At 37.3% G+C, this 20,283-nt stretch overlaps 1 protein-coding gene across 3 annotated transcripts in view; it reads right to left on the bottom strand.

The window, feature by feature from the left end:
* Positions 1-4,259: 4,259 nt before the first annotated feature.
* SLC39A12 (solute carrier family 39 member 12) overlaps positions 4,260-20,283 on the bottom strand; it is a 68,286-nt gene continuing 52,262 nt past the window's right edge. For all 3 annotated transcript variants that reach the window (XM_008148836.3, XM_008148835.3, XM_008148834.3), the window contains one exon: positions 4,260-4,401. In XM_008148836.3, coding sequence (XP_008147058.2) covers positions 4,273-4,401 — 129 coding nt within the window. In that variant the 3' untranslated portion in view covers positions 4,260-4,272. The remainder of the gene's footprint in view (positions 4,402-20,283) is intronic.

Here is a 20,283-nt window from a genome sequence, read left to right on the forward strand (position 1 = left end):
TTGTGGGAAGGGGGCAGGGGAGGTGGTACAATGGGAGGATGTGCAAACACATTCCAGATGTCCTTCAAAGAAGCAGTGGCATGTGAGGTAAGATCATTTTTTATTTTGGAAAATGTCTTTAGCTCCTCAAACTTCCTACATTTCAATTGGGTTTTGAGAGGTGCCCGTGGAAGTAAAGCATGACAACGTGTAGGGGAGGGGCTTGCCAGTGCAGGCATGTGCAGCCCCAGGTGAGATGGAGCACTGGTCTCCACAGTGTCCTCATTGTCCAGATTGTCCAGAGCAGGTTGTGTGTGCTGCCAGCTGGAGGTCACCTGCCTGTTTAAACAGGCCAGGCCTCCAGTGGGCACGCGTCCTGTTTAGCCTGGTGGGGCTGGATGCATTTCGGAGCTGGTTTCATTCCCTCGGGGGGCGCATTGGCAACAAGGAGAATCCATTGAACTACTCTTTGCTCTGAGATGAAATCATATTGTAACAATAGACATGACCTCAGACAGGTGCCTCTCCATCAGGTTCTAGTATTCAACCTCTCCATCCTCATAAGTGTGATCGGAGTGGAACATCGTAGGTCTTTGCTTATTATAAGAGACAAAGTAAGAGAGAGGGCTCACACTGAGTGTAAGCATTGTGACCCAAGGCTTCCCGGGGAGATGGGCAGAGTGGGGTAAACCAGAGCCACTCCCACCCATCTCTCTGCCTCTGGAAATAAGTCAAGGTGGAAAAAGTTTAAGGACAACTTTGAAGACCTGTGGGAGCTGGCTTGGAGAGGATTACAGTTACAGAAAACGGCTTGACATCCATTTTCCACCAGGGCAAGCCATTTCCTTGACCCGAAGGTACAACCCTGAGAGGTTAACTGTGAAACTGTGATTTTAAAAAGGAGGAGGGGGAGACTGATGACGATAATGATTTAATATTTCTTGAGGCATCAGGATTTTCCAGGTATTGTGCCAAGTGCTTCATGAACACTTATCCCACATTGACCTCACCACAATCCTATGAGGTAGGGTCTATTTTTAGCTTCATTTCACATGAGAAGAAGTTATTGTTCAAAGAAATTACAAGGCTATGAGGTGGCATCAGTTGGATTTGAACCAACATTCCAGTTCAGAGCCTGAATTCCTAATGATCTCGCAAGAGCCTCAAGTCTACCCCAGTGTTTAGCAGCCTCATGATCCAAGTTTTCACTCCAGCTTTGGAGAAGCAAGTTGTAAACGTGCAGTCACCCGAGAGGTGTGTGTAACAAAGGGAGGCACACTCTCACCTCCAAAGTCGGGTTCTGGGAGGCGTGGCGGAGGGGTAGCGTCCATAATTTGTGGGCACCGTTATATAACACTCGGGTCCTCTCAGCACACAGCAGTGGAACCATCTTCCCAGGCCCTGCGCTCAGCACCACAGCGACATGGTGCAATCCCTTCCCCTGAAGACGGCTCTGTCAGCGGGTGATGGATGTTCAAATAAGATTCTGTATGATTTGCTCTTTGATTTTTCTCCAGGACCATTTCCAGTTCAGTGACTAAATAAAAATCAATCACCAAGTAGAAATACAGCGGAATCCTAAATTTAGTCCTGGTGGACAGAAATACTCTATCATTATTGAGAAATCTGGTTTCAAGGAAAACACCATTTACCCCAAAGCTCAGTAAATAACACACAATTTAGACAACTTCATGGAATGACGATGTTCACCCATCCCAAATTTAGACTCTGTCCATGTTTAGAAGGCAAATTGTCATAATATTTTTATTATTACCACTCGATTTTGAGGAAAAGAAGATTTCTAGCAATTCTAAGATTGTTGGTGTCTGGAGGTCCAGCTCAGGCTATTGGGTTGCTGGCCTGGCTAAGCAAATTAATCCACCTGATGTGGATTAGCAAAGAGCCAGTTTTAATGTAGCACGGGGGAGGGTTAGGAGCACAAAGAGGTGCCTTCGGGAGCCACTATAGCAAACTATTTTTAGGATGACCTCTGCATGACCTCTGATGGTCAGGTCTCTGCTTACAGTCAGGGCACACTGGTTTGCAGAATACTCACTGAGACTGTCCCTCCAAATCCTTCCCACAGCCAGCTGCCTTCAAGCCCCTCTGGAACCAGCCCACAACCTCACCCTAGGAGACAAATTAAACTCACTCTAACTTGAAGGTTATGAAGTGAGTCGCTCACATCACAAATTTTAATTTAGCTAACCCCCAAACTACTCTAAACTGCAACTTGGAACGAAGTCATCATTAGAGCTTTTCTAATTAAATTGGCTTAAATTAAGGCTCATTGTTAAAATCACGACTTGTTCATAGAAATCCGAACACACATAGTGCCAGGTGCTACTTTATGCAACCTCCACACTGCTGCCATGTACAAAGGGTTTCTGTTTGGCTACACGTTATTCCCTAACAAAAGAAGGACACAACTCCCCGTGTCAGGTCTGCTTACCTTTCAAGGCAAATATGAGTACTACTCCTTATCCAGTAACTCCTGCGATAGATGCGGCTCTCGAAGGCAAGGGGGTCAAGAGAATATTTTAAACTGGGAACTCAGATCTAGCATGAAGTTGATAAGTAGCGTGTTAATCAACTTAAAGTCACATAGCCCCATGCCCTAACCGGTTTGGCTCAGTGGATAGAGCGTCGGCCTGCAGACTCAAGGGTCCCAGGTTCGATTCCGGTCAAGGGCATGTACCTTGGTTGCGGGCACATTCCCAGTAGGGGGTGTGCAGGAGGCAGCTGATTGATGTTTCTCTCTCATCGATGTTTCTAACTCTCTATCCCTCTCCCTTTCTCTCTGTAAAAATTCAATAAAATGTATTTAAAAAAATAAATAAAATCACATAGCCCCTTGGCAACAGAGTTGTACACATGCTCTTTTGTGAAGCCAGGTGTGCCTGACCTCTACCACACCTGTGGAGCTCAGAGGGGTGCCCTGACCCGCAGCATCAGCATTAGTATTGCCGGAAAGTTGTTCAAAATCAGTCTCAAACCTCCCCCTCACCCCCCCACTTCCCGGCCCCAGGACTTACAGAATCAGAATCTCTCAGGAGGGATGCCAAAAGTCTGTATTTTAATAAATCCACCAGTTAATCCTAATGTATGTCAACACCTGAGGACCATTACATTTATCATGATGCCCCCTTAAATCAATCTCTACAAACAACGGAAGAAGAAACCCACCTCATTTTGAAAACAAATAAAAGTGGTTGAAAAAGACTATGCCTGGGTGGAACCTGGCAAAGGTATCTACCTCCTGGTGAGTAAGAGGTAGCGGAGGTGTGTTTGATTGAGTGCCATGAGTCATTTGGGCAGTAAAACGGGCTTTTTCCCTTGTCCATATATATTACTAAAAAAATAAGAAAAATATTAGGCATCTATTTCCCAAGAAAAATGACTAAAGCCAGGGCTATTTTCTATTTTAATAATTTTTCTAGGTTATTAGTTATGTTGTTTGTATCTGTCATGAACTAGCCTACTGAAATAAGGCTTAGGGGTCTTTTCCTCAGAAAGAATATAAACTACGTCTCACTTGTCAGTAATATTATCCCTATAAGCATGCCCTGTTAAATCCGTGTGAGCTGACACATTAACCTACTGCCTGACTTAAGCTTTGTTATTTTTAAAAATTTTGAGCTTTATCTTGCCTGGAGCAGATTTCACTTGGTGATTACATAGAAGAATGCTGACATATTACCCTTCAGGCTTCCCAAGTCTGCCTGCTTATAAGCATTTATGAACCGGTGAGACAAGCTTCCAGGTGAACGATACTATATTGGTTTTATGAGAGTTGATTCTGAATCCGACATCCAGTAACAGAAGGTAATACAAACCATCAAATTCAAACTAAATTTTATTACATTTGTTTGGAATTTAGTTTGCTTATGGTTATAATCGCACAGAAAAAAAAATATTTTTGACATCAAGGAAGTTATAGCAAATTTTATCCCAACAGGCATCTGTTCACTTCACGTATTACCAACAAACATTTTTTATTAGGAAAATGGTATTTTTGAAAGTTTACCAAAATTAATTTAGAATTTACTAATAACTAAAAGAGGTATGATTTCCATGATGTTGTAGACTAAAAACAAAATTTTTATTAAGGACAACCTGACATGTTTATACTACAAACACAAAATTGCATTATAAAATTAATAAGTTAATGAACTAAAAGACACACTTCGCTAAGGTAAAAATACTTAATTTACAAATCACTATAGAGTACAACAAAAGGAACAAAAATGAAACCATACAAATTCATTTTTGAAGGATTTTGAGGCTTTTAACTTATATTTTAATATTTTGTTCATATATAGCCAAGAGTAACAGAGAAAGCCAACCTAGGGTCAATCCAAAATTCTGCAGGAGAAACATCAACCAGGGTCGCCGTGTTTGAACATGAGTCATTTCAGGAAGCTAAAAAAAGAATAAAAAACCAGAATAAGATCCAGATATATTCACTGCTGGGAAAAGTTTGGTGGGAAAACATAAGGGACTCTGTTATTCAGAACTCAATAACCTTTAAAATTCCCAAAACAATTGCAAAATGCTTAATACCTACTCTTAACCGAAATTTTTAAGCGTAAGATAAATTAAGCTGTTTGATTGTGGTTCCAAGGACCCTAGTGTTGCCAGAAGTCCTAAAATAACATAGTTATCAACCGAAAGCAAACCCAACTCTTCCTACTTTTGTCTTTAGAAAATGCTTAAATGTGAAGTAGATAATAGATGGAAGGTATTATTTTTTACTGTTCTGTTATGTTTATGAATTTGCTAAATATACTGGTTATTGCAACACATCTATTTGTTTCTTTTTAAAGAGATGACCTCTAGAACGATCAAGTTATCATCTCCTAAGGCTATATTTTATTCTCTGAGAGACCAGTGACCACCGTTTTATATTTGTGAAATGCCACGCCGTTGGAAGGGTGATGTTCACTCAAGCATCTTTGTGAAGTGCCTCAACATGTTATTGTTTCACATTCTTTTGATTCCCTGGCCCTGAGAAGATCAGAGTGGTATATCTCTCTTACATCACAGAGAGAGAATAGGCTCAGGTCAAGAGACTTAACCTTGGCATTAGTGACATTTGGGGCTGAATAATTCTTTGTTGTGGAGATCCTCTTGCGTTTTGTGAAATGCTTAACAGCATCCCTGGCTTCTACCCACTAGATGTCAGTTGTCCCTCTGCTTCCAGTCATGACAACCAAAAATGTCTCCAGATGTTGTCAAATGTCCCTGGGAGTGAGGGTGGGAATAAAAATCTCCTCTGGTTGAGAACCACTGGATTATTTTATCTAGCAAGAGAAAGGTCAAACATATAAAATATGCAAGGGTTTTAGATTTATGGCACTATAAAATAGGTTGACATATTTATTTACTGCCTATAGAGGAACATCCTGAATGTTCTGTTTGTTTGTGCTTGAGGTGGACATTTCTCCATTCTAATTAGCTCAGCAGATAGGAGAATCAGGATTATTGCAACCTGCTACTCATACCCCAGCATGGAGCAGTGGACTAAAAGACAAAACAGGCCTCAGAATTATTCTCTTAGATGGATAGCCTTCAATTATGTGTCCTGTTGGTGTGTCCTGCCTTGTTAATTAATTAATTAATTTATTTATTTATTTATTTATTTTAGGTATATCGTGTAGGCCTCATGTGGAAGAGAGTTTCTGCCATCTTTAAACATGTGGTTAGTCAATCATGCTGCTTTATAGAAATCCTGTATGGTTCACTATCTATTATAAATTTAAAATGATATTTTGAAAATCCATAGAATGTATTTTTTCTCAAAGAGTTTGCCATTAGAAGTATTTTTTGTTTATTTTAGAGAGAAGGATGGATATATATAGAGAAACATAGATTTGTTGTTCCACCTATCTATGCATTCATTGGTTGATTCTTGTAGGTGCCAGACTGGGGATCAAACCCGCAACCTTAGCATACCATCCTGAGCGATAGTATTTTTTGAGGGATTAACAAAATATATCATTGGAGTTTCCCAATATCTCTGATTCTCAATACTTTGTAAGCAGTTTTCAATAGTTTACTCCCAGGCCAGACAACATAAACAATCGGTTTAGTTCTGTCCTGGCACTTTATAGCTCAGACTGTATCTGTGAGACACAGTTATGCCATCTCAGGTCAAGTAAGGGCTCAAACTTTAGCCTTATTTCTAAATATTGGAATAAGACATTTTATAGTTCCATCTTCTTATTGTTTTGTGTTGTGTTTTTTTTTACACAAAATAACTAATATTCACTTATAAGGTGTGGCTGAATTAATAGCTCCTCTTACCTCCACTGTCTCTAGTGCCACCTAGCTGTTATTCATCTTTGACAAAATAGTACAAGTAGTTTCTGGAAAGATTTTTCTTGGCAAATAGTGATAAAATATGGATCATTTACTGAACCATCATGATTATGAGATGTAATGGAGAAAAATGCTTCAGATGAGGTATAAGCATGGTGATGAAAATGGTTCTTGTTCAATAGATAGAACTTGAGATGAATTTTCAAACCATTAATGTCTTAATGAACCTACATTTAGTAAGCTCCTTTTTCTTTCCCCTCTTTGCTTCAAACTTCCACTCAGGATATTTGTTTGGGAAGAAGTAGGTCTTTATTAGGGTAGATTTAATAGCAAAAAAAAAATTGATACAAAAAACACAGAGATAGAATTAGTGTCTAGAGAATTCCTGAAAATATCAATCAGTTTGTACTGAATAAATCCCCAAATGCCATGATATCTTGTTAAATTGCTTGATCTATTATTTATCTCACTAGCCTAAGCTTATAGACCTGCTGTTTGCTTATAGTGCCATGATGGAACTCATACATGTGTTTATAAGAGCTTCCAGTCTTTGCCAGTGGTCCCACTCCCAGTGACAAAACCAATAATTCTTTATTCTGAGTGTGTAGATGGCATCATTCACAAAAAAAAACAAAACAAAAAAAAACAAACCAAACATCATGAGTATTTCAGAGCTGCAGGAACCACCATTCATATGAAATACAATGTCTTCTGTGGAGTTTTGCAACAGGTTCCTGCCTTTTTTTTACCCAAAATAATTGGCTCTATGCTAACTTGATGTCCATTCAGGTGTGCCTTCTAGCAGCTCATATTTCTCTCAAGGTCTTTCAGAATTCTCTGGCTGAAGCTCTTATGCAATGTTTATATTCATTTACATCCGTTTTATTGTGCACTTTCTGTATCTCCCTCATCCCATTTTCTTCTCATAATCCTAAAAGAGATAAAATTACTAACTCATTATAGCTATTAGAAAACATTGGCTCAGGGAGGAAAATGACTTATCCAAAGTCACACAGATGTGATGTCAGAACTAGGAAAGAAGCCAGGTGACCTCATTACTATAGAAGACATACCAACACAAAGACCAGCTCTCTATGTGAATTCATCTCTATTTTTAGCAATACAGTTCTATCTATTTTAAAAAAATGGAAAAATGCAAACACTAAAAATGTCCAATTAGGCATAAAATAGTCACTGTATGTGATGAAAATATGTAATACAACATATAGATATTATGCTGCCTTTGTCATAAAAGATCACATTAGTGGTTCTGTTTTCAAGTCAGACAATATGCACCCAACAAATGCTATAACAGCACACCAACATGGTAAACCTACAGAAGCAGACAAACAATGAAAATTAACGTTTAAAAAAAAGTTTAAGGAGATTCTCATCTTGATATTGAAGCTTTAATTTTAACTTGGGTGGTCTAGCTGAGCTTTCCATACCCACACATAAATAGGTTTGGTAAGAAAACATAGTTTAGCTTGATTTTGAGACAATACTTGGCTTTCTTTTAGGTGATTATAGATGAACATATGAACCATAGTATCTCTTGGGTCCACACCAAAATACCAGAGAGTACTACAGAAAGTCTTTCCAAAAGATACAAATATAAAATGCCAAAGCTCAAACCACATCTGATTGCAGCATTTCATTTGTTTTAAATACACCCATATATATTTTATACATTTCAATCAGTAATTTAGAAGGAAAATAAAAGTCCAGATGAATTAACTTAAAGCGTTTACATTTTATTTTTACTGTGTGTGGGTTTTTTGTGTTGTTGTTTGTTTTTTTTGTTTTGTTTTGTTTTTAATCTCTATAGGAGTTTAAGTGCCACCATCTTTCCCTGGCTTTCAAGAGAGAAAAGTTCCCTTTTCCTCCAGAGCAATTAAATTCCTTTATTAAATAATTTTACAGATCTTGATTTATACCCTAAGACCAGAGGGGGTGAAATGATAGAGTATCTTGATATTGATGTAAAAGGTAAAAAAAAAAAAGAGAGAGAGAGAGAGAGAGAAGAGAGAGAGAGAGAGAAGAAATGTTAGCAAAACAGCCTTGAGATTTCTGCCAGAAAGTTGGAATCCTTGAAGTAAAAAGTAATCTTCATTTTTACCTCTATACCTCTATGTTTACAAGTTTCCCAACTCAAATCAGTGGATGCCAAGACATGATAATCAAGGAGTTGTAGCTTTCTGGAAAAAAATATATTGATCTAAAATGCAACCTTTTAACATGCTATTAAGTTCTTTTCTTCAATTTTGAATCAAGTACAGGAAATTTCCCGAGATGCATATAGTCCACATATTGACTGAGACTTCTCTACAGTTAATGGTTCCTGCAAGTTCTAAGTGAGATGTTGTTATGATAGTCAACTGCTAATTAGGATTTCTGAACATTTTAGAAAGTAAATATTTAAACTTGAGTCAGTCCCCATAACTATATTCCAGTCAAGATGATGCTTTAAAATGAATGCTCACAGAGAATGTTAGAACATATTAGGAAAGAAAGTGGATGAATATTAACATCATGTACTATATAATAATTATATACTAGGGAGGACTCATCACAGAGAAGAATTGTCTATAAAGCATCTTCTGGAACTAGGTTTTTGTCTTTCCTTGTACATCTAAGCTTCAGACTCTTCTGTCATTCAAAACCTCTGTTTATTTCTGCCTGTAATCTGAAACTGGCTTCTTGTTGGTGTAATTAAACACCTATTACTGGATATTTCAATACTTAACTTTAGTATGGTTCATAAATGTACATACTGAAAAAGAAAGCTCAGTATTCAATGCTTCTAAAATACACTGAAATTTTCAAAGGCCTGTTGTTATTAAAAATTTACAATTCAAATATAGAAATTCAACATTCATTTATTAAAGACATTTGGTGATATCTCTTATGAAGATAAAATTGTAATTTGAATATTGTTTCTCTCTTAGAAAAGTATAGCTTTTGGCATCATTAACTTTCAAGAGAAAATATTTTCTTTTTCATTCATGAAGCTCACTTGACAACTGATTTATGCCATCTTTCTTTCAGAGGGACCCTAAAGTCCATTGTGCACAAGGAGTCAGGTATACTGGTACATTTGCATTTGATAAGAAAAACCATCCTTGTCTCTTAAAAAATGTGATAAAAAACTCAAACTTATTTTGTAGGACATCCTAATTATGCTTAATTAAGAGCACACATTTTGTGGGCTGCTCTAACTCTGTTACATTTGTAAATGGCTTAATTTTGTCCTTTCAAAAGACACAAAGCTCAGAACAAAATGAGAACTTGTTAGTCCCACAATTTGGGTTGCAAATCTGCAATTATCTGTTTGCATGTGTAAACAGTACACTTAGTAGTTGTATATCAAAGACTTCCAGTTTCTAGCACGGCATATAAGAAGATTAAAATTCTATATAAGAAGATTAAAATTCTGCCAGCATGTCCTAACAACAAGTAAAAAACTGGGAAAACTGAAAAAACAAAAACTCTTCTTAGATATGTCAGAGAAGTGAGGTTACAGGGAAAACTGCTGGCAAAACACAGGCAGATACAGAGAATATCACTTCCTAGAGCAGAATTTCTCCCAAATTAATGTCAGACACTAAACCACAGGTCCAGGAAGCTCAGAAAACATTAAGCAGGATAAATGCCAAAATACTACCTATAGGCATATCATTTTCAAACTTCAGAAAATCAAAGATTTTTTTTAAATTTTGAAATAAGCCAGAGGGGGGAAAAAACATACCTATAGGCAGATGAGCAAGGTTAATAATTAAATCTAAATTCTTCTTTGAAACTATGTGAATAAAAGGAATAAAGTAAAATACCAGTATTTAAAGTGTTGAGAGAGATAAACCACAAACCTAGAATTCTGTGCCCTCAAAATTATCCTTAGAAAGTAAAGAGTAAATAAAAATATTCTCAGACACAAAAATTGAAAGGATTTGTTGCCAGTAGGCCATCCTTGCAAAAAGTATTAAAAGAAGTTTTTTGGAGAAAGGAAAATAATATAGGTCAGAAACTGGAATGTACATAAAGAAAGAACATCAGAAAATGAATAAGTATTTTCTTACTCTTAATTAATCTAACAAATTTGTTCAAAGTAATAGCAACAATGCATTAGACTATGTATGCCTATGTATGTGCATGTGCTTATGTATAGTGAAATGAATGACAGCAATAACACAAAGAATGGAAAGATGAATTAAGAATATTTTCTTATTGCAATGTGCTTACATTATCCATAAAGCAGTATAGTGTTATGTTAAAGTGACATTGGATTAGTTGTATGTATGTTGAAAACTCTAGAGTAACCACTTGAAAAACTAAAAAGGGAAATATAATTAATATACTGAGAAAGGAGTCAAAATGGAATAATATAATGCTCAATTAAAACCACAAGGCAGAAAAAGATAAAATCAGCAACAAAGAACAAGGGCAAAATTAGGAAACAGTAGCAAATATGGTAGATATTTATCCAACTACTAGAGGCCCAATGCACGAAAATTCATGCAAGAGTAGGCCTTCCTTCCCCCAGCTGCTGGTACTGTCTTCCCTCCGGCACCCAGGACCCGGGCTTCCCTCCTCCAGCCACCAGCAGGCACCCGGGACCTGAGCTGGCTTCCTTCAGGCCACCCGCAGGCACCCAGGATCCGGCTGGCTTCCCTCCAGCCCCGGCTTCATCAGGAAGGACGTCCAGAATGACATCCGGCCTAATTAGCATATTACCCTTTTATTATTATAGATATCAGTAATCACTCTAAGTGTCAATGGTCTAAATACACTAATTAAAAGACACTTTTCAAAGTGGATAAAAAATAAGACCCAACTATATGCTGTCTACAAGAAACCTGCTTTAAATATAAAGAAAAAATATAGATTAAAAGTAAAGGGATGGAGGAAGCTATATCATGCTAACTCTAATCAAAAGTAAGTGAGAGTAGCTACATTAATTTCCAACAGAGCAGTTACCAGGGGTAAATATGGACATTAGATAAAGATAAAAGACTCAATACTCCAATAATCTTTAATGTGTATGTTCCTAACAATAGAGTGTCAAATTATATGAGACAAAACTCAGAGAACTGCAAGGAGAATCAAATGGAGAGTTGGAGACTTTAACACTTCTCTATTAGAAATGGATAGAACCAGAAGATAAAAAATCAAGAAGATCACAGAGGAGCATCTTCAGTAAGCTGGATATAATTGGCATATATAAACTACTTCAGCCAATAACAGCATAATTAACATTCTTCTCAAGCTCATATAAAACACTCACCTCGACAGACAATATTGTGCCCATAAAGCATACCTTAATAAATTTAAAATAATTGAAATTGTATAACAATGGAATTATACTATAAATCAATGACAAAAGACAGCTGGGAAATCCCACCAAATTCATAGACATTAGCATTAGACAACACAGTTCTAAACAATACAAGGGTCAAAGAAGAACCTTCAAGATAAATTAAAACCTATTTTTAACTAAATGAAAATGAAAATGCAATTATCAAAGTTTTGGGGATACAGCAAAAGCAGGGTTTGGAGGGAAATAGTAGAAATGAAGAAAGATAAAAAATCAATAATCCAAACTTCCACATCAGGAAGCTAGAAGAGGAATGGAAAATTAAATCTTAAGTGAGGAGAAGAAAAAATAAATAAAGCAGAAATTAATAAAATTAAAAATAGTAAATCAATAAAAAGAATCAACAAAGCTAAAATCTGATTCTGTGAAAAGATCAATAAAATAAATAAACCTCTACCCAGGCTAACTAAGGAAAAAAGACAGAAGGCACAAATTACGTATATCCAAAATGAAAACAGGGACATACAATTTCCATGGACAATAAAAGCATAATAAAGAAACATTATAAATAACTCTGTGCCCACAAATTTGTTAACCTAGAAAAAGTGCACCAATTCCTTGAAAGACACAATCTGCCAAAACTCACACAAGAATAAGTAGACACTGAATAGGCCTATATTTATAAAATAAATCAAGTAACCTTTCATTCAATACAGAGAGCACTAAGCACAGATGGGTTCACCAGCAAATCCTACCAAACATTTAAGGAAGAAATTATGCCAATTTTCTATAATCTTTCAGAAAATAGAAGCTGAAAAAAAATACTTTCTAACTCATTCTATGAGGCCAGCTTTGTATTAATACCAAAACTTGACAAAGATAATACAAGAAAAGAAAACCACAGACCAATATCTTTCATGAACAGAGATGCAAAAAATTCAACAAAATAGTAGCAAATCGAATTTTTAAAAATTATACACCACAAACAAGTGGGATTTTTTTACAAGGCTGATTTAACATTCAAAAACTGATTAGTATAATCTAGACTATAGCATCAACAAGCTAAAGAAAAAAAATTACATGATCATATCAATAAATGCATAAAAAGCACTGACAAAATCCAACATATATCATGATTTTTAAAAAAAAAACTCCCAGAAAACTGGGAATAGAGAAAAACTTCCTCAAATTCATGAAGGGAAAGAAAGGAAGGGGTAGGGAGAGGAATATAGAAAAAGAGAATAATAAAAAGAGGAGAAAGGGAAATAAAAGGTATACAGACTGGGAAGAAGAAATAAAACTGTCTTTATTTGCAGTTGAGATGATCTCTTTGTAGAAAATCCAAAAGAATCAACAAAAAAGCTGCTGGAACTATTAAGTGCATATGTCAAGATATAAGGTTAACATACAAAAGTCAATCACTTGTCTATATACCAGGAATGAACAAGTGAAATTTAAATTAAAAACATTACCATTTACATTAGCACCAAAAAATAAAATACTTAGATATAAATCTAACAAAAGAGGTACAAGATCTATATGAAGAAAACTATAATGAAAGTTATCAAGGAAAAACTAAATAAATGGAGAAAATTTCCATGTTCATGGACATGACAATATTGTCAAGATGTCAGTTATTCCATAGACTCAAGCAATACCAACCAAAATCCTACAAGTTTTTCTATGGATATTGAAACACTGATTCTAACATTTACACAGAAATGCAAAAGACCCAGATTAACCAACTTAATATAGAAAGAGAAGAACAAAATTGGAAAATTGATACTACCCAACTTCAAGATTTACGTAAAGTTACCATATTCAACAATGTGGTATTGGTGAAAGAACAGACAAACATACCATTGGAACAGAACAGATTAGCCAGAAATAGACCCACAGTGACAGAGTCAGATCTTTGACAAAGATGCAAAAGTGATAAAATGGAACAAAGATAGTCTTTTCAATAAATTGTGTTGGAATTACTGGACATGTACAAAAAAAAAAAAAAGAATCCATACACAGGCCTTGTGACAGCAATGTAAAGGAGGGTATTAGAGTATATTTTCTTTTAGCATCATATTTTAGTATTAATAGTAAGACCCTCAGCACAGATTGAGGTATTGACTCAACAATATCCCAAAATTGGGACATTTGTTTCTGTTGACACAGATAGGGCTTATTTTGAATTTAGGTCTTTTTATTTTTATTTTTTAATATATTTTATTGATTTTTTATTTTTTTTTACAGAGAGGAAGGGAGACGGATAGAGAGCTAGAAACATCAATAAGAGAGAAACATCAATCAGCTGCTTCCTACACACACCCCACTGTGGATGTGCCCGCAACCAAGGTACATGTCCTTGACTGGAATCAAACCTGGGACCCTTCAGTCCACAGGCCAATGCTCTATCCACTGAGCCAAACTAGTCAGGGCGAATTTAGGTCTTTTTAAATTAGTAGTTGTGTTCACAGAAAAGCTTAATACAGCAGTCTTAATTTTTCTTATCAAGCAAGAAAGCAAAGACCACAGGATCTCAATGTATCTGGAATTACCAAACTAGAGGCTTATTGTTAAGTTATTTATTAAAATTCATCACATATATATATTTTAAGTATTTAAGTACAGAATATTATAGAGTCCTAAATTGTCAATGGTATCTTCCCATGGGAATTCATGAAAGATAAATGAAAACAGAAGATAAATGAAATTTTCTTTTTTGAAAACTGAGCTATAAGACACAGACCATGTCATTGTTATTCACAATTATAAAAGACAAAAATGTTACCTGCTTTTCACTTGTACTTAACATTTCACCTCACTATTTCTTTCCATAGGGAAAGTAATTCAGCTAGAAAAATTTTTACTGATTTAGCTCAGCAAAGAGAGTCATCAGGCAGCTTTAGCATTTTCCTAAGAAATGGATTGCTTTGGAAGATATATGTGGGGTTGGTGTTTTTTTTGTTTTGTGTGTTTTTGTGTGTGTGTGTGTGTGTGTGTGTATGTGTGTGTGTGTACATGCACAGGCATGATTTTAGGAGACTCACTAGAAGAAAGGAAACACAAGTAGCAGAAAATTACAAACATTTCTGGTAGTCAATTTTATTTTATTTTTTCAAATTAGAGTTCAACATTCATCCAAGTTGTGTCTATTAATCATTTTCTCAGTAGAAAATAATCTAAGTGTAAGATTTGACTAATTTTTAGATAAAGATAATAGAAATCTTCCAAAATTGTTGGTATGAATGATTCATCCTTCTTGCTTTTGTGAAGAAATAATTGTGAATGTTAAATTATATTAATTTTGCTGCTGAAGTGGCTTTTAAATGCTTATTTTTTTAACATCAAAAAATATCTGAAATGGTGTCAGTTGTATTTATTGATTTTAAATACAATATATGTTGAAAGCAAATACGTATATCAAGGCCATTTTACATGTATTTTTCTTACAAAACATTCCCTTTCAATGGATGGATATTGTTTAAAGGGCATTACATCTAGGTATTACCAAACTAAAGAAAGGATAACTTAATTGTTTTTTGGATGAAGAAAGGACTTATTTACCAGAGCTGAACTGCATTGGATTTATCTAGATTTCTCTGAGAAAGAAACAATCAAACAATACATTGGAAGATAAAAAACAATGGGGAGGAGGGAATCAGATCAATATCCTAAAAGTATAGATTCTATTTTAGTTTAATTTCATAGTCAGGTGATTATGAGGCGAAGCCTAGCTGGAAACTGCCGTTTTGTGTCAATTTATGTTCTTTTCACCCAATTCACTATGTTGAAGCTGTTACATTTACTGAACTTAAACAATTGTACAGAAGCCAATGAATGCTTTTCATCTGGACTATGGGTGATCCGATTTATTGATTGGGCTTAATATTCAGATCTTATTTTTGTTTATTTGGGTATATTTTAAAAGCAAAGGATCTTAAGTTCAAATTCAAAATACTCTTTACACTACCTTTCGTAAAAGAAAATTTATCTGGAAATTGGAAAATGCTCCAGGCAAAGTCTGGCTGAGATTTTCCTTGGAGGAGACACTTGCAAGAAGAGGGTAGATAAGCAAGTTGCTCTAAGTGACTGTTTTTCAATCTTGGTGTATCCTCCCCCATTGTTATATAAGTGAAATTAAGATTGCAGGAACCTTAATAACAGTCTCAACAAGAAAGTTAATTTTTAAAAGAACATCTGCAAGAAATGTACAGAGGGAAGGGCGTTGCATTGGGAGAAATGAGTAGTGGTGGAGGCTGGAAACAGTATTCTCAACTGATTTGCCTTGATGTACTCAGAGGGGGCACCTGAATTTTGGTTTGTTTTATTTGGTTCTGGCATGAACTGGTGAGGTGCTTCTTTCTCCCCTATCTACCTCTCTGAGTTACCACCCCCACCCAGCCCCCCCCCTCCCCCCCCCCCCCCCTCCCCCGCCGTCAGCTTGGGTGTTATTAATGCATTGTGTCCTGGGCAGTCATCCAGTCCCACCAATTCTAGGGACATCTTCAGCTACATTCATAGTGAGAGCTCCTTGAAGTTTCCATGGGCCTGTTGCTATGGAAACCGTCTCACAGGATCTAAAACCTTAGGAAAATTGCCTAAAGATTTGAAACTTGTTTCAGGTCCAAAATAAACCTTTCCTTGGCATTACCTACTTATATTTTTAATGAATTAATTTAGTATTTAAATAACAAGTCACATTTGTTAAAAATAAAATCTCTCTTATCCAAACTGCTGAAGAAAACAGCATTCTCAGAGCTTGTCTTTTCCTCATCTGTGAGAACTTTTGTAAACGGCAGAGAAGGTAGAGCTGAGAAATCCTCTTGACTTTCAGTCTGAGAAGTTTCTTACAAGGAACTTCGGTTCTCAGAATGGGATGCTCCTACATAGTTGCCTCTGTTTCCAAGCACTTCTGTACCAAGATTAGCATCACAGGATATATTCATCTTCTATAGCTGCTGTTAACAAACTACCATTAACATGGTGGCTTATAACACAAATTCATTGTCTTATAAATATCGTACAGGGTCCCCAGGCTAATTTAAATGTGTCATCTGTGCTGCTCTCCTTTCTGGGGCCTGGAGAGAATCTGTTTCCTTGCCATTTCCAGCTTCTGGAGACTTCCTGCATTCCTTGTCTCCTGGACCCCTTCCTCCATCTTTAAAGTCAGCAACGCCAAACCCCTCTGACCCTGCTTCTGTTATCACAAACCTTTCTCTGACCCCTGATGGAGAAGATTTTCCACTTTTAAGTACTGTGATTAGATTTGGACCACAGATAATCTAGGATAATCTCCCCTTCTCAAAGTCCTAAACCTTAAACACATCTGCCAGTCCCATTTGACATGTAAGATAACACATTCACAAATTCCCAAGATTAGGACATACCTTTTTAGCAAACATGGGAATATGAAAAACACAGCAAACCAATAGATCTGATTATAACCCAGATTAAGAGAAAGTGGATAAAACAAGATAAATGGATACTAACCTATCCATCACAGGGATTATTGATTGTATCAGATGCTTCTGTTACATGATACTTCAAATATCCTATCTTATTTTCCACAGATAGGTGGAAGACAAAAGGATGGAAAAGATATTCTGTGCCAACAGTGGGCAGGAAAGCAGGTGTGACTATATTAATGCCAGACAAAGAAGACTTCAAGACGAGTTATACCAGAGATAAAAAGGGACCTTTTAGCATGATAAAAGTGTGGATTCATCAAGAATCCTATATAATAAAAGGCTAATATGCAAATTGTCCCCACAGGCAGGAGTTCGACCAACTGGGAGTTAGACATGCGCTGACCACCAGGGGGTGGCGTGGAACATGGCGAGCATTGGCGACGTGGTGCGGGCAGCAGGTGGCAGTGGAGGCACTGCCAACCCCGATGGGCCCCAACAAGAGCGGGACTGCGGCAGGATAGTGGAGCAGATGAGCAGGCGGTGCCAGGCCAAGGCAGGTGCAAAGGGAGGCCCTGGCCGGTGGCAGCAGCAGGCAGCAGGGGAAGGGAGGCCCCAGCCAGCAGCCAGCAGCATGAATTCCGTGCACTGGGCCTCTAGTAAATACTAATCCTAAATAGTCATGCATCTAGTAACAGAAATTCAATCGCATAAAGCAAAATTGATAGAACTAAGAACAAAGTAGACAAACTCATGAATATAGGTTTATATTTTAAATATATATATTTATATTGATTTTAGAGAGGAAGGGAGAGGGGGAGAAAGAGAGAGAGAGAAACATCAATGATGAAAGAGAATCATTGATTGGCTGCCTTCTGCACGCCCCCTACTGGGGATCGAGCCCACAACCCAGGCATGTGCCCTTGGCCAGAATTGAACCTGGGACCCTTCAGCCCGCAGGCCGATGCTCTATCTATTGAGCCAAACCAGCTAGGGCTATAGGTTTATATTTTAACATAACTTCCTCAATAATTACCAGAACAAGTGGAGGGAAAAAAAAAAAAAAAGATACAGAATTTGAATACAACTATCAACATTCACAGAACCCTACACCCAACAACTGCTACACTCATGTACTTTTCAAATGTACAAAGGGCCACTGACCAGGATAGATCATATGCTGGGCCATAAAACAAGTCTCAAAAATTTCAAAAACTAAATATATATTCTCTGACTATAATGGAATTAAAGTCAATATCTAAAAGATATTTAGAAAAGTTACAAATATTGAGAAATTAAGCAACATACTTCTATATAACATATGGCTCAAAAACATTTTAAAATTGCATTGAAAACACAACATATTAAAATACATGGGATTCAGCCGAAACCGGTTTGGCTCAATGGATAGAGCGTCGGTCTGCGGACTGAAAGGTCCCAGGTTCGATTCCGGTCAAGGGCATGTACATTGGCTGCGAGCACATCCCTGGTAGGGGGTGTGCAGGAGGCAGCTGGTCGATGATTCTCTCTCATCGATGTTTCTAGCTCTCTATCCCTCTCCCTTCCTCTCTGTAAAAAATCAATAAAATATATTTTAAAAAAATAATAAATAAATAAATAAATAAAATACATGGGATTCAGCTAACGCCATGCTAGAGGAAAATTTTTAACTTTAAATGCTTAGGTTAGTAAAGAAAACAAGATTTAAAATCAATGACATATCATTCTACCACATAAAGCAAGAAAATTAAATACAAAGTGAGTAGAAGGAAGGAAATAAGAGATAAGAGCAGAAATAATAGAGAAAATCATGAAAGAATGGTAGCTAATCACTGCCAGTTTTTCTACTTGTGGAATTTGTGCTTCCTGTTCATGCAAACATTAGCACTGTCAGATCACCTTTATCTTGAAGAGAATACACCAGAGAATATTTTCACTGAACTTGAAGATGTTACTACCACCTGGTTCTTTGAGGTCCTTACATCAATGGATCAACCAACAGTTCAATATTGGTAGGAGTAACCGTCACTGGTTACCCTGAGAGTAGGGGTTATTGTTACACAATGGAGTAAGCAAGGGACATATCCAGAAACCTGGGGATTCCTTGAGCCATCTCTTGGTGCTTCCATGCCTATTGACAATGGTGAACACTCAACTACAGGAAACATGACCTGACAAGGTCAAAGCAGATCTCTCAGGTGAAGCCTGGGCTGCCCTCTGAGGGAAGAAATCTAGGTCAGCCAAAGTGCGGCCTGAAGATGAGGAGGATCAAGGCTGGGTGCTGGAGGAGAAGGCTGATGAATATCAAATACGGCCTCATGACCCCGGGTCTGGAGCTTGTTCCACCAACCGTTTTGTATTAAGTCTTTGTGGACTTTTGGCTGGCTACCATCGTGAAGGGACTTTGGTATATATGTGACTTAGAAGTAAATGAGAACATGAGCGTATTTGGTGGTTGAAGGGGTCAACTGTTAATGGACATCACTCGTGCTATCCTATATTCTCTCAGCACCATCTCTCTCTCTGGCCACACTTGCAGAGACCAGTTCCAATGAAGTGTGGATCTGTTTTGCATGGAGACTTGCTTCAGGCCCATACTGCATTCCCCTGTCTCCTGCCCTGGGCTTACCAGCAGGGTTAATGTGATGGCATGGCACCGCCACAGCAACTCCCTGGGCACTCAGGCATGTATAACCTGAGAGTGGGGGCGATCATGTTTGTGGGGCCAGCTTTGAACAATGGGGACAGGAGTCCCTTCAGGAGGTCCTATGTTATGGATCCCCCAGGTGGTGGTCAATTTAATAAAAACACATAGTTTTATTGACTTTTCATCCTTCTCTGTTTTACTTGATCTGCCCTTTAGCGCTGCTCCCCGGGATCACCTCCCAAGTGAATGGCCTTCACTCAAGTCTTTGTCTCAGCCTCTGCTTAGAGACAACCCAGTGTAGGACACGGATCTTCCTTAACAGAGAATGCGCTTCCTCCGGCCACCCAGAGCTACATGCATCCGTAATTTTCTTTAGGAACCATTCTAGGAAACTAGAAGAGAGTGTGCTGGGATGGGGCAACACCACGTGGGAGAACTCAGGCTGGCAGATTTCCAGAAGACCTTCTTCCTTGCTGACTTCATTGCTAACAGCCCCATTTTTGCCCCTGGTTCTTTTTCTTTTAGGACTTTGAAATAACACACCCAGTTTCTTTAAACAAACAAGGAAAGCAAAAATCTAGCTAATCTTCCCACATTAACCCTGCTGGTAAATTTCCAGGGTT

The sequence above is a fragment of the Eptesicus fuscus genome, chromosome 2 (genome assembly GCF_027574615.1).
Source record: "Eptesicus fuscus isolate TK198812 chromosome 2, DD_ASM_mEF_20220401, whole genome shotgun sequence".
Lineage (NCBI taxonomy): Eukaryota > Metazoa > Chordata > Mammalia > Chiroptera > Vespertilionidae > Eptesicus > Eptesicus fuscus.